The 12,299-nt window shown below is 42.6% G+C and overlaps 1 protein-coding gene across 4 annotated transcripts in view; it reads right to left on the reverse strand.

Annotated features, from left to right (window-relative positions):
• GRIA2 (glutamate ionotropic receptor AMPA type subunit 2) overlaps positions 1-9,968 on the reverse strand; it is an 89,136-nt gene extending 79,168 nt beyond the window's left edge. Inside the window, exons 1-2 of one of the 4 annotated variants that reach the window (XR_010998090.1) lie at positions 9,485-9,966; positions 9,024-9,164 (exon numbers count right to left, since the gene is read on the reverse strand). Coding sequence is in view for 3 of the 4 variants with exons in the window: in XM_068187211.1 (XP_068043312.1) it covers positions 9,024-9,164; positions 9,485-9,572 (229 nt within the window). In the remaining variant the exon portion in view is untranslated. Of the gene's footprint in view, positions 1-9,023; positions 9,165-9,484 lie in introns of all 4 variants that reach the window. The other 3 variants (XM_068187211.1, XM_068187209.1, XM_068187208.1) reach the window with 3 other exon arrangements.
• Positions 9,969-12,299: the final 2,331 nt, after the last annotated feature.

The raw sequence follows: 12,299 nt of genomic DNA on the forward strand, positions 1-12,299 counted from the left end.
CCCATTCTCACCAAATGAAAGCACCTACAGATGGAGCAGATGTAAAGCTGTGAGTGAAATTAAAACCCCACTTATACTGCAATATATAATATATAGTGACTCATATTCTCATTTTCCTGGTCCCTTAAATTCATCTAGTCCTTCAATATAATAAAATTATATTATTAAATTTCCAACTATTCAGTTAAAATGGCTTCAAAAGTTCAAAGCTGTGTATAAATCTGGCCCATTAATATTTGTTGGTTGAGCAACTGTTTAAATTATTATAACTGAATTTTCCTAACAGGTTTTTTTTTCCTCTATGCTTTATCATAACAACAAAGGGCAAGAAATTGTCTTCCTGCTTCCAAAAGCTCAGTTACTTCTTCCTTCCTGCATCAGGCAAAATTTAGGATTAAGGTTGTTTTAACAAAAATTAATTGAGGCAGGAAAAATGAAGAAGAGTAAGAGACAGTGAGGGATTCTGACATCAAAACTAGTGCTAAGGGCATTCAACTTGAAAATGAAAGACAAAGGTTTAAAATTCAGGTGTTCTGCCTGACATGGAGAAGAGAAATAAAATAATGAAGTTACATCCTGCATGATTCTCCTAACCATTCCCTGTAATTCCACTGTGGATCAATTCTGCTCTTGCTACAAGTAGCATTGGTGTGGCTTATTCAAGCACATGCCTGGTATGCACTAACCATGCAAATTATTTACCCTGCTTTACAAATATTAGACCTGGAATAAATTCTCAAATATCAGTAGGTCTCTGCCCAAAGAACAGTCACACAGGAACATTTTGCTGCTTGCCAGAACTCACATTTGTACAAAGAACCCCCTCTGAGACTGTAATAGCACAGTGTAATGGAATTTGTGACTTTCACAGAGAGGAAAATAAAAAAATATAAATCAGCATTTTGTCCTGGAAGACATTTTGTCAAAAAACCCTCATAACTAGTATCAGGAAGAAACATTTTGAGCAAACTATCCCTCAACAACCTCAATTTCAAAGATTTATGAGATTATTGAACAAATTAATCTGACTTGTTCAGAGCTGTACAGTCTATTTCATCAGCACACATTTGCAGACATTCTGAGATAATTTACACATACACAAGGAAATACAACACATTCAAATAATTTAGATCCACATTATATGGAATGGTAAAGCATATTAGCATATTAATTTTATGGATCTAAACCAGAATCCTACAACTTCCAATACATCCATAAAAGGCAGAAAACCAAAGAAAACAAATCCCTTTTCCATGTTGCAAAGCAGGTGCAAAGCTGTTCTGCTGAGCTCTCTCGCCCTGTTGCTGACATGAGCCCCAAAAACAGTCTTCCCCATACAGATGAGAAAAATCTCTGCATTACCTATCAGATTGCTATTTAAATTTGCTATCATACCATCTGCTTAGAAGTAATTTGTTGTTTGTCATCTTCAAAGTGTGTGAAAGAAAATCTGTTCACACCATTTGTAATAAACAGAGGCATTTTTTCCAGTCCAAGCCATGTTTGCAAACTTCTAAACTCTTTTATACTGAGGAGAAATTACAGTGGAATGACAGCCTTAACCACAGCAGCCTGAAAAATGCAAAAAGAAATCAAATATGTTTTTTTCCAATATTACCTGAAATTAAGATTAAACTGAATAGGTGATATAGCATAGTAAATATGTTCATATTCCTATTCATGTTCATGTACCAATTTTGAACATTTTATAAAATCAGCCTCTGTTCCTTACTGAGCTTTGAAACTCTTCTAACAGTTGTATGACTATGCATTTATGCGTCAGGGCATTCGAACATGTTACAGAATTTTGCCCTACTCTTGTTCACTGGAAGAATCCTTGGGAACAAATATGCCCATTTTAAAACACAAATGGCAAAATACTCTTTTTTGTTTGTTTTTGTTAACAGTGAAATGCAAACATACTTATCTTATGTAGTTAAGTAATGAAGATGCTATTTCCACATGAAATAAAGCCCAATAAGTTGTTCATGGACTAACTGAAATGACTGGCAATTCAATTACATATCCAGCATCCCAAATATACAAATCAACCACACTGATTCTAGATAATTAATACAGACCTGAATATTTTTCCTCTGACAACAAATAAAACAGTAGATTAGAGTTGAAATAAGACATTTCTTTAGCTTGAGTCAGTCACCTTTAGTTGAACTGTACATTTCACCCCTCAAAAAAATCCCATTAATTTCTCTGAGTCAGGTTTGGGAGCAGGTGGTGGGAGATAGTAACAGCTGGAGCTGAATAGCACCTTGCTGTAGAATCACTGTGAATATTTCTGTCTTGTAAATTTTTTTTCACACTTTCATAAAGTGACTAGCCATTGGAAAATGCATTAGGTATCTGTACATTAAATCAGGTTCAGGACAGCAATGTTAACTCTTTATATATTCATTGCCCAAATGTGGACTTTGAGGGGGGGAAAGGTAAACTCCCCATAAACTGAGTGATTTGAGAACCTTTCTTAAAACAATTTTTAAAAAGAAGAAAAAATAATCAAAGATCTGTGGTGGAAAAATTGTTAATTGTGGAGGCACAGCACTGCTGCATTAGAAAGTAAAAATTGTTCTGTGGTGGTCCTATATACAGATAGATAAAAAAAACACAACAGTATTTCAAAAGACATCTATACCACTCTAAGTGCACCCAAATTAAAGACAACAGCTGTATTTTAAGCACAGTTATTGATTTTAGAAGGTTCAGTACAAATTTGTTCAACATGTAGTTATTTAAAACCCGCTTGCACTCCTTACTGTTGAGCTGGTTCACAGTATGCCTTCGCTATGTTTATCTGATAATTTTATTCACTCCTTATTGCTTATCCATACAAAATTCATTATTGAAATTATTTACTAATTTAAATAAAAGCTCTTTTTTCAGTTTTAACAAGGTTACACTTTATATGCATTTGTAGTCAATGCAAATTATTTTTATGAACTTACTAAAGGAAAACATTAAGGTTCAAGACAAAATAACAATGATGCTCCACAAACCTGTATATTTTGTATAAAAACATACAGACTTCTGCCCTAAACCTTTCCAGAAACCTATTTGGCAAAAGGGATTAAGTCCTTGTCCACAGTCTTCTAAAAGCATATGCCACTGTATTCATGTTCTGATAAATGTAATGATCAGTTAAAAAATAATGGGACATATCTCTTGTTCATTTCAGAAATAGGAGTTTCAGTTAACTGTCAGATAAAAACCCATTCACATATACATACAGAGAGAGTTTGATCTATGCAACTACTTATAGGCATTTGTTACCTATTTGGGTATGTTTTCAGTGTTATTTTCAGTCTGACCTGACGTTCCTTGGCTTGAGCTGTTGTAACATTGTTTCCAGAATATAGACATCAGCCTTCAATATACAAAATTTTTATTTCACACACCTGGCTCCCAGGCACGAGAACATGACTTAAAGAAATATATTAGCTTACTAGTAAGTCCTCTCAGATAATCCTCTTCAGAAAATGGATTGTGGAGTTTAACCAATGACCTGCTTTTGATTTATCTGCCATTCAAAACAAACTGCTGTTCACTCTTTTAAATATATGTGTGTATACATGCATGCATGTCTATCTATATATGTACATATAAACATTTATGTTTACTGTGGGTTCAGTCCTCTTTCTAGTTTCCTGAAAATTAGTCCTATCAGAATTCGGGATTTTAAATTCAATTAATAATTTAAAATTATATTTTCCTTAAGAAAATAGTTTTTAATAATTTAATCATGTTTTCACAGAAGATGCCAGATAAATTACACCATCTGAATTTTCAAAATACTGATAATAGAATAATCTTTGCCTGTTTAATGCATTTTCAAGCTAATACATTCCCAGGTATTATATACTTTCCTAGTAATTGTTGACTGTTCAAAAGGATTTATTTATTTGCTAAATATCTCTTAATTCTCAGAAGTATTTTAATCATGAAAAGCTTGAAGAAGAGAACTAATGAAACCAGCAGTAACAGCATCACTCAGTGCAGTGCTGCTTGGGTTGGGTACATAACACATGCAGGATAGTAAAGGAAGTCTTATGTACACAAGGAGTGAAGTACATCCCCAGCTATGTGCAGTCAATCACACCTATCAAAGTCAGTGTAAATTAAAACTTTCATTAGCAAAAACAGAAAAAAAATAATACATTTTCATATATTACATATGAATAAAATTACATACAAACACATGTATTGAAGAGATTGACTGATAATGTTGGTTTATTTGCAAGCTTGATTGGCATATTTAAGGCTTAATTGCCAAACTACTCACAAACTACTATTAAACATAACTCACTTTCAGATTTGTAGGAGTAAAATATATATTTGTTCTGTACTCAAAACTGCATGGTAAATTATTTCAGATATTACGGATAAAATTATTAATCACATAATAAGAATTTGGAAAGTCAAACAGGCAAGAGAAAACTGTTGTGTTTGTATCTGCCCACATTCTGGATCATGGCTGTGTGAAAATGGTCTGTGAGATCTTTGTCTCTGACAAAGATGCACAGCAGGGACAGCGCTGTCACGCAATAAATACCCCAGGTTTCTTTATGAAGAACTCTCGGGAGTAGAAGAATGTTTAAAGTTTGCTACAGAGATCAAATTCGAGAGGAGAAATGTTTTGAGAGAAGAAAAATCACAGGAGGCTACATCCTGGTTTTATTCTATCTTTTTACTGCAGAAACTCATCTGATCCTTACCATTTTAATTACAAGGAGTAACAGAACCTATTTCACATCTGCTCACTGAGCATGAGAAATGTCTTATAGTGAAAAGGTAATGAGAAGGACCAAGAATACAAATGAACTGAAACACAAGCAGCTAATAAATCCCTCCTTTCCTTAAAATCAGTTCTAATAATTTATTGTGAAATACACTTAGGCTTGGTCCACAGGAATTTTAATTTGAATAAACATGTCTAAAGTTTTTCTATCCTCCCCATTAAAGGATATTTATTTTCCCTTATTCTTTAAGATCTTGCCAGCATTATTCTCAATGCTATTTCTTTAAGAATGAAAGCTGTAGCATTATATTCCAAAATGGTTGAAGAAACATTTGCCATGACTCTCAAGTTGCAACATGCCAGATATTCATAGGTTTTCAAATCTGCTGGTTGAAGATATAATGAAAGGATCTAAGGTTTATGCATGAATCAGCATCCCCTTGTCACAATGTCATGGTGCAGTGATCCCTGCAGAGCTGTAAGACTTGATTTAAAACAGCAAAGCTCAACACTGTCTCGTGAGCCAGCAGGACTAAACATCCAAGATTGTACATATATTATCTCTGTGCTCAAACTACCATGCAAAAAACTTGTTATTGTTATGGCAGTTCTATAGCACCCCATAGGAAACCTCTCTTTAAGTGACTCCAATATCCTCTCAATTCTAAAATAAGTGAGAACACAATACAACTACCCCTGAAGTTGTTGGGAGGCAGATTTAAGAGGAAAGGTTTTGATCAAAAACATTTTAAAAATCTGGTATCACTGATGGTCAACACTCCTTCAGTTAGACTACACTCAATTACACTGTGCTGAAGAACAATGAAATCCAGTGGTCTGGATATGTTCCAGTGGTTTGGATATGTTCCATTCTGTCCTGTGAATCGCCTCCAATGCTGTACCTTTGCTCCAGGTGTTGAACCAAACAGAACTAAGAAAGTTCTGTTACAATGAACCAAGAATTCACACAGCATGCTAAGCCCAGTCCATTTCTCTTGAAAGCTACAACAGCAGTCATGGCAGTAAACACTGCTCTTAATTGTGCCATTACTCTGAAAAATATGTGCACCATCTCTCAACCTAAACCACCAGGCTTCCTAGTGATGTTGACTTACTAAGTGTCAAACTGCAATTAGATTCCAACAGCTACTCCCACTGACCTGTCAACACAGCTCTGCAGAGATGCAACAGTCCAACAAACTACAGCGACTATTTTTTTTTTGGCTACTTTTTGAACATAATTGAGTTGTGTTCTTTTCTCAGGTTACTTGAAGGTGGCCTGTCCACCTTGGTCAAAACCAGTAGAATTGGGACCCAATTTGCTGTCATGCAACATGTTCATCATGACACGATCTCTTGGTGTTGAGGTGAAATTCCCACTGAAGTGCAAGTCTTCACATGAGTTAAGGCTACTTACTCACAGAGTGTCCACTCCACTTCTACACCTGTTTTTTGGCCACCTTTAAATGACTGAGTAGCATCACTGCTTGGAACATTCCTCAGGGATACATGGCCATCTCCTCCTTTCTGAAGTTTAGGAGCCTAATTTAAAAGTAGTACCAGCAACACCAGTTCATCTAAAAACCATTTGCTCTATCAACAAACTCCGAGCAAGAGCTGAAAATTAGTTTGAAGATTTTACATATCTTTGCAGTGGGCTTTTTGTTTGCTTGTTTGTTTTTAAAGCAGATGGAGTAATGTGCTGTTGCCCTGAGGATACCAGGGGTGGAAGGGAGGCAGGCTTAGCCCCGGCGCGGTGGCATAGGTGACCACGGGCACTGCCAGCTGCCACCTGCAGGTGCCAGGTTGGGACCAGCGGGCAGGGCTGCACCTCACCTCTGCCACACCAGCCAGAACTTCTGCAGTCTGAAACATGGCTGGCTCAGGGGTTTAAATCAAGAGCCAAAATATTTCAGTGGCAAATTTGGAGCAGAAAAAGGTCATAATTTCTATTATGGTATAATCCTGCCATTACATTTCAGGCAGGACAATTGCCTTGTTGGAGTGAAACATCTGGGAAAATATTGAACCATTTTCAGATTCATATTATCCTACATTTTTCTTTTACACATTGTTTCATAATGCTGGTTTTGGGCACAAGTTCTTTGAACACTATTCCAGAAATAAAAAAAAAAAAAAACCCAACACACTCCCACCCAAAAAAAAACCCCTAACAAAATCAAGCTGCAGAATGTTCACTATTTCAAATGAGAACAAGTATAGTGGGGACAAAAAGAGATGGATTCTTCTTAATCATTTTGCATGCAGTGCTCTGCAATCAGCTCCTAAATTCTACTTCTTGTACACCAAATATCTGTCTTCGGAACTTCTTGTTCTCCAATCATACCCTTCTGGGAAGGTAATTGAGGGGATACTGTACATATTTTTAGCACATGCTTCACTAGTCAGTTAAATCCAATGCACAAGATAACTTGACTACAACATCAGTGGTAACTGAGGTGATGAAAAAACAAGTACATTTTCATGTCTTAATTTGGAGCTCTTCAAACAGCTTGAAAATTGAAGCCTGGTACAATGTTCAGAAAAAAGAAAATCCAACACATGGATGGCATCCATCTCCCTTCTGCTGGAAGCCTTGAAGTCCATCACTGCAGTCTACAGTTTACACATAGCATCTGACTATTTTAAAAGTTCTCCAAGAGAGACAAGAACAAGGCTAATATATGCACACAAACACTGATCAAAAGCACTTGATGGTCTTGGAGAAAATTAGTATCTGTAGACAAGGTAACTATGTTCGTCTCTACTGCTAGTAGGAAAAAACTGGTGTTTTGCAAAACCTGTTTTCAGGGTTTTGTTACCATCACAGATTTGAGGAACACATTGTCACATTTTTGCAGAATGCCACGTAACTGCTACACTTACTTCATCAACAGTCCAAGTAACATAATCTGCAAATACTGACCACGTGTGGTTCTGGTTGATACAAACCCCCATTATCTAAGACAGGAAGAACTATCCAAGCAGTTTGCAAAGATTAACAATTAAGCATCTCTGTGGCTGATTACCTGTTCTGACCTTTTTTGCCTTCAGCTATGGATGCTATATATTCTCCTACCCTCCCACATGCCACTGAAAGCGCCTTGCGTTGAACTCTTGCACCACCTATCCCAGAGTCTGTGCCAAGCCGCCCCTCTTCAGCACCACCGCACAGGGTAGCTGAATGGGGGGAAGGAGAAAAAGGTCGCCAATGGAGGGAAACTGCTCCCGCTGACAGCTAACCTCCAGATTCGGTGTCCCTTACATCTTCTTCCCAGGAGAGAGGGGAAAACGCCTGGAGGGAGCACGGCGCTGGGCGGGAGCGGCCGGCAGGGCACCGAGCGCGCCCCCCGCTCGCTGCCGCCTGCGCCGCTGCGGGGACCCCGGTTCGCCTGAACCGGGCACGGGCGGCAGGGAGGGCAGCGGGGCAAAGGCAGGCACGCCTCACCGCCCTGGGAAGGCCGGCCGTGGCTCCCCGCTCTCACCCCGGCACGGGCAGTGCCAGCCGCGCCCGGCCGGCCCCGCCGCTCCGCGGGTCACACGGCACCCGCCGAGCGACAAGAGGCAGAAGCGCGCACCGCTGCGGGACTCGCCGCCCGCGCGGGGCTCCTCTCTTCGCGCTTCCCCGCCCCGCATGTGCTCCTCGCCCCGCGGCACACGTGTGGCCGGGCCCTGCCGAGCCGAGGGCGGAGCCGGGCATGGCACCGCCAAGAGAACCGCGGGGGCGGAGGGCTCCCGGCGAGGCAGAGCGGGCGGCGAGCGCGGCCGCCCACGAGCGCTGCGAGCGGGGGGCGAGCGGACGGCGAGATGGAGCGATGGAGCCCGCAGCACCGCGCGGCGTAAAATGGCTGATCTCCCCCCGCCGCCCGCTCCGCACCCCTCGGCTGCTGGCCTGAGGGGGCCCCGGCTCTGCCCGCGCCGGTAGCGAGGTGCTCCGCGAGCAGCCCCGGGGCGGCGGGGGAGCGCTGCGGGCAGCCCCGGGGCCGCGCAGCCTTACATAACGCGCGGGGGGAGCCGCCGGGAACCATTTTACACCTCCCGGAGGGCTGTGGGGGCGCACGGAGACCCCGCGCCCCGTTCGCACGGGGCCGGGCTCTCCCGCACCTGCTCGGCGGCGGGGCGGCTCCCCCCGGCGCCGCGCCCCGCAAACACCCCCGCACACACACACACACGTACCCCGCATACCCCCGCACACACACACACACCCCCGCCGCACCGCTCGCAGCCGCCCCGCCCCCGCCGCCACGGCAGGCTGGCAGCGCCCGCTACTCACAGGCGTTGGTGACGGCGAAGCTGTTGGCCACCTCCAGGTTGTCGATGTGGGGAGTCAGCCTGAACTCCGAGGTGGAATACTGAACCATCCCTACCCGAAACGCGCTGTACTCCTGATCGGCGCCCCTCGGGAACAGCCCCCCTGCAGGGAAACACACACGCGTCAGGCGGGCGGGAGCACCGGCGGAGCGGCGCCGGGGCCAGGTCTCTGCCCGCCGCGGGGCCGGAGGGCGCCGCTGCCGGAGCGCTCCCGGCCGCGGCTCCGTCCCGTGTCGGGGGCCGCGGGGGCCGGGCGCTGCGGCCAGGGAAAAGGAGAGGGGACCTCGCTGACGCGCGGCGGGCACCGCGGTGGGACTGGGAGCGCGGCGACATGACAGGAATGCCCGAGTGACAGCGGCGGGGATAAGGGATCGGAAGATCCGCCGGGAGGAGAGCGGGGTCCCCCCAAATGCGGGCACCTACCGATCTGTATGCTGTTAGAATTGACCCCCCAGATCAGTCCCCACAACACAGGAGCCAGGAAGACAGAAATATGCATAATCTTTTGCATTTCCAGGAAAAGTAGAGCATCCACAAAGCCACGGAAACAGCCCTTTCTTCTTCTTCCTCCTCCTCCTTCTCCTCCGCGGAGCGCGCTCGTCAGCGAATTAGATCCCGTGCGCTCCGGGCGAGCGGCCGGCGGGAGCAAGCGAGCCACGGGAGGGAAGGAACGAGAAGAGCCCCGCGGCGGGCGTGGGAGAAGCCGCTGTCCGAGGAGCTGCTGCTGCTGGCGCCGCCGCCGCTCCGGCGCTGCTCGCGGCTCCGGCGCTGAGCGGGATGGGGGTGCCGGTCGTGCCCGCTGCGCTCCCGCCGCCCGGCCCGGTTCGGCTCGGTCCTGCCCTGCCCTCGCACGCGCTCGCCCGCGCTCCTCGCACTCAACGGGCGGGCGGCGCTCCCGGCGAGGCGGCGGCGGCGGCGCCTGCGCGGAACCGGCCCCGGCGGGAGCGCGCCCGCCGCGCCCCCTGCGCGCCGCGCCCCGCCCCTCCGCGCGCCCGCCGGCCTCCAGCACCGCGGACAGCGGCCTCACTTCGCGGAGAGCTCTCGTTTCTTTCTGTCTTTATTTATCCGGCTATTTATTTATTTATTTCACCGGCCTTCCCCAGGATGGAGCCACCTCACAAATACACCTGGAAATCAAATTTTTTGTTTTGTTTTGTTTCAGCTGCTACACCCAAACCATAGAAGTTAATAAGCAGGAAGAGTTAAAGCAATTTTGATATTTCATTTTCATGCATAATGGGGAGGTTTTTTTTTCTTTTCCCTTTCCAAGATGGGTTCCAGCTGTATTAGCTAGACATGCTATTTACTGCAAGCTAAATTTAACATTTCTCAGTTTGGCACAAAGTCTGTTGCTGTGCACCACACAAACACACACGCACACATTTTATAGAAGAAAAGCCAGTGTAGCATTCCTGTGACCAAGATGATGAATTTGCTATTAAGTAACAATTTTCTGGCATATTTTTTCTTAACTTGTATTTAGTTAACAATGCTGGGAAATATCCACATAGGAAAGGATATTGATCTTGCAATGAATTACCTTTCATCTTTTTTCTTCCTTTTTATTTTTATTACTGTTATTATTATTTTAAATTCTCCTTTCCAGGAGGAGAGTATCAAAACTTCAGGTATTCAGATGTCAATATGAGTACATATCCTGAACACATAGGAAGTTGGTAATTTTAGTCCCTTTACTCATCACTAATTCATGATGAGTTTTGTTTCATTTGAGTCATTTCACCAGGAAATCCTGTACAAGCTTTTTTCTGTACTTGTCTTATCTTCTCTCTCTCACTCACAAAATGAGATGAGCCTGAAAAAGAGAGCAAGCTTTAACAACCTGAGCATAAAGCCCCTATGGGCTAATCTGGGTGGAATGGCTGAGTTGCTACAGCCCTTCCTCACTTTCTGCCCCCAGCCTGGTGTCTTCCAGAAGCCACGTTTTGCACTGCCTGGTAAAAACCTACTGTTGAATTCTGTGAAAGGGACAGGCAGCATCACTGTGAGAATCAACAGATTAAGCTGTCAGGGGAAAGCTTGTATTCAGGTAGTCCCCAGTGCATCCCAGACAATGAGATGCGCAGACATTTACTTTTAATAAATATTTCAGTTTAAAACTGCCAATCTTTAACAGAAACATAAGATAGATAAATTGTATGCTTTTTTTTTCACTGACATCTAAAGCATCCCCTTATGTATAAAAAAAATGAGATTAAAATGAAGCAAAGGCCTCAGTTTTAAGACTATATTTTAATATGTTATAATAAAACAAAAAATCAAATTTGCCCATATACATTATAACTGCATAATGAACTAAAATATAAAAAGGATTTGGGTGATGAAAAGCATAAAAATGAAATAACGGTTGTTGATTTTGTAATTCATATTTTTCCATTTCAGAATTGTGAGCATGTATAGGTATACACCATGTACAATATGTGCTCATGTACGTATGTGCATGTACTACTCCAAATTTGTATCATCACATCAGAACATGTGGAAAAAAAGAGTCAGACTACGTGGCCATATTCCATTGTCGGTGTGACAGGGAAAAATAAAATATTTCAACTGATATGAGTAAGTACAAAAGGACAGCATGGGCGAGTCAATCACCAAGGAAACAGTTCAATCAGAATTTAGTAATGGTGAAAAATGTCGATAATAAAAAACGTCTTCTTCAATACTCTATTTTTTATAACAATCCTATGCTAATTGAAAAGATGCAATTGGGCAAAGGGGAAAAAAGAAATTTATAGGTGATAGTAATTTATGACCATGTACTAAGAATAGATATATTCATTAACACTCTGCATGAGAAAATCAGACTACATTACTGGGAATCACATTCAATACTTTTTTCTCAAGGGAAAAGAATCTTGCAAGACATAAGTAAGGACTGTATTCTTAAAAACACAAGATTCTATTCTCATGTGCATTCTTCTGAATCTGTGAAAGGAGCTCATACAAAAATGCATTAGTTCAGAATGTGAACAAAGCATCAGTGAGGAGACTTTTAATAATAAGCTCCATGACTTGTTGAAAGAAACAGAGCAGTGCAATAATAATGAAAACAATGGCAGATGACAGAAGTCCAGATATCAAATAATAAGATGTCAGACCCCTGAAAAGCCAAAATGCTTAATCTTGATTCTATAGAACTCCAAGAAAGGTTTGCTACTTACTGCAAAGAATCATGGCTATACTTGATTTAACAATTTAATATTGTCTAATAGATATT

Source organism: Anomalospiza imberbis, chromosome 4, assembly GCF_031753505.1.
Source record: "Anomalospiza imberbis isolate Cuckoo-Finch-1a 21T00152 chromosome 4, ASM3175350v1, whole genome shotgun sequence".
NCBI lineage: Eukaryota > Metazoa > Chordata > Aves > Passeriformes > Viduidae > Anomalospiza > Anomalospiza imberbis.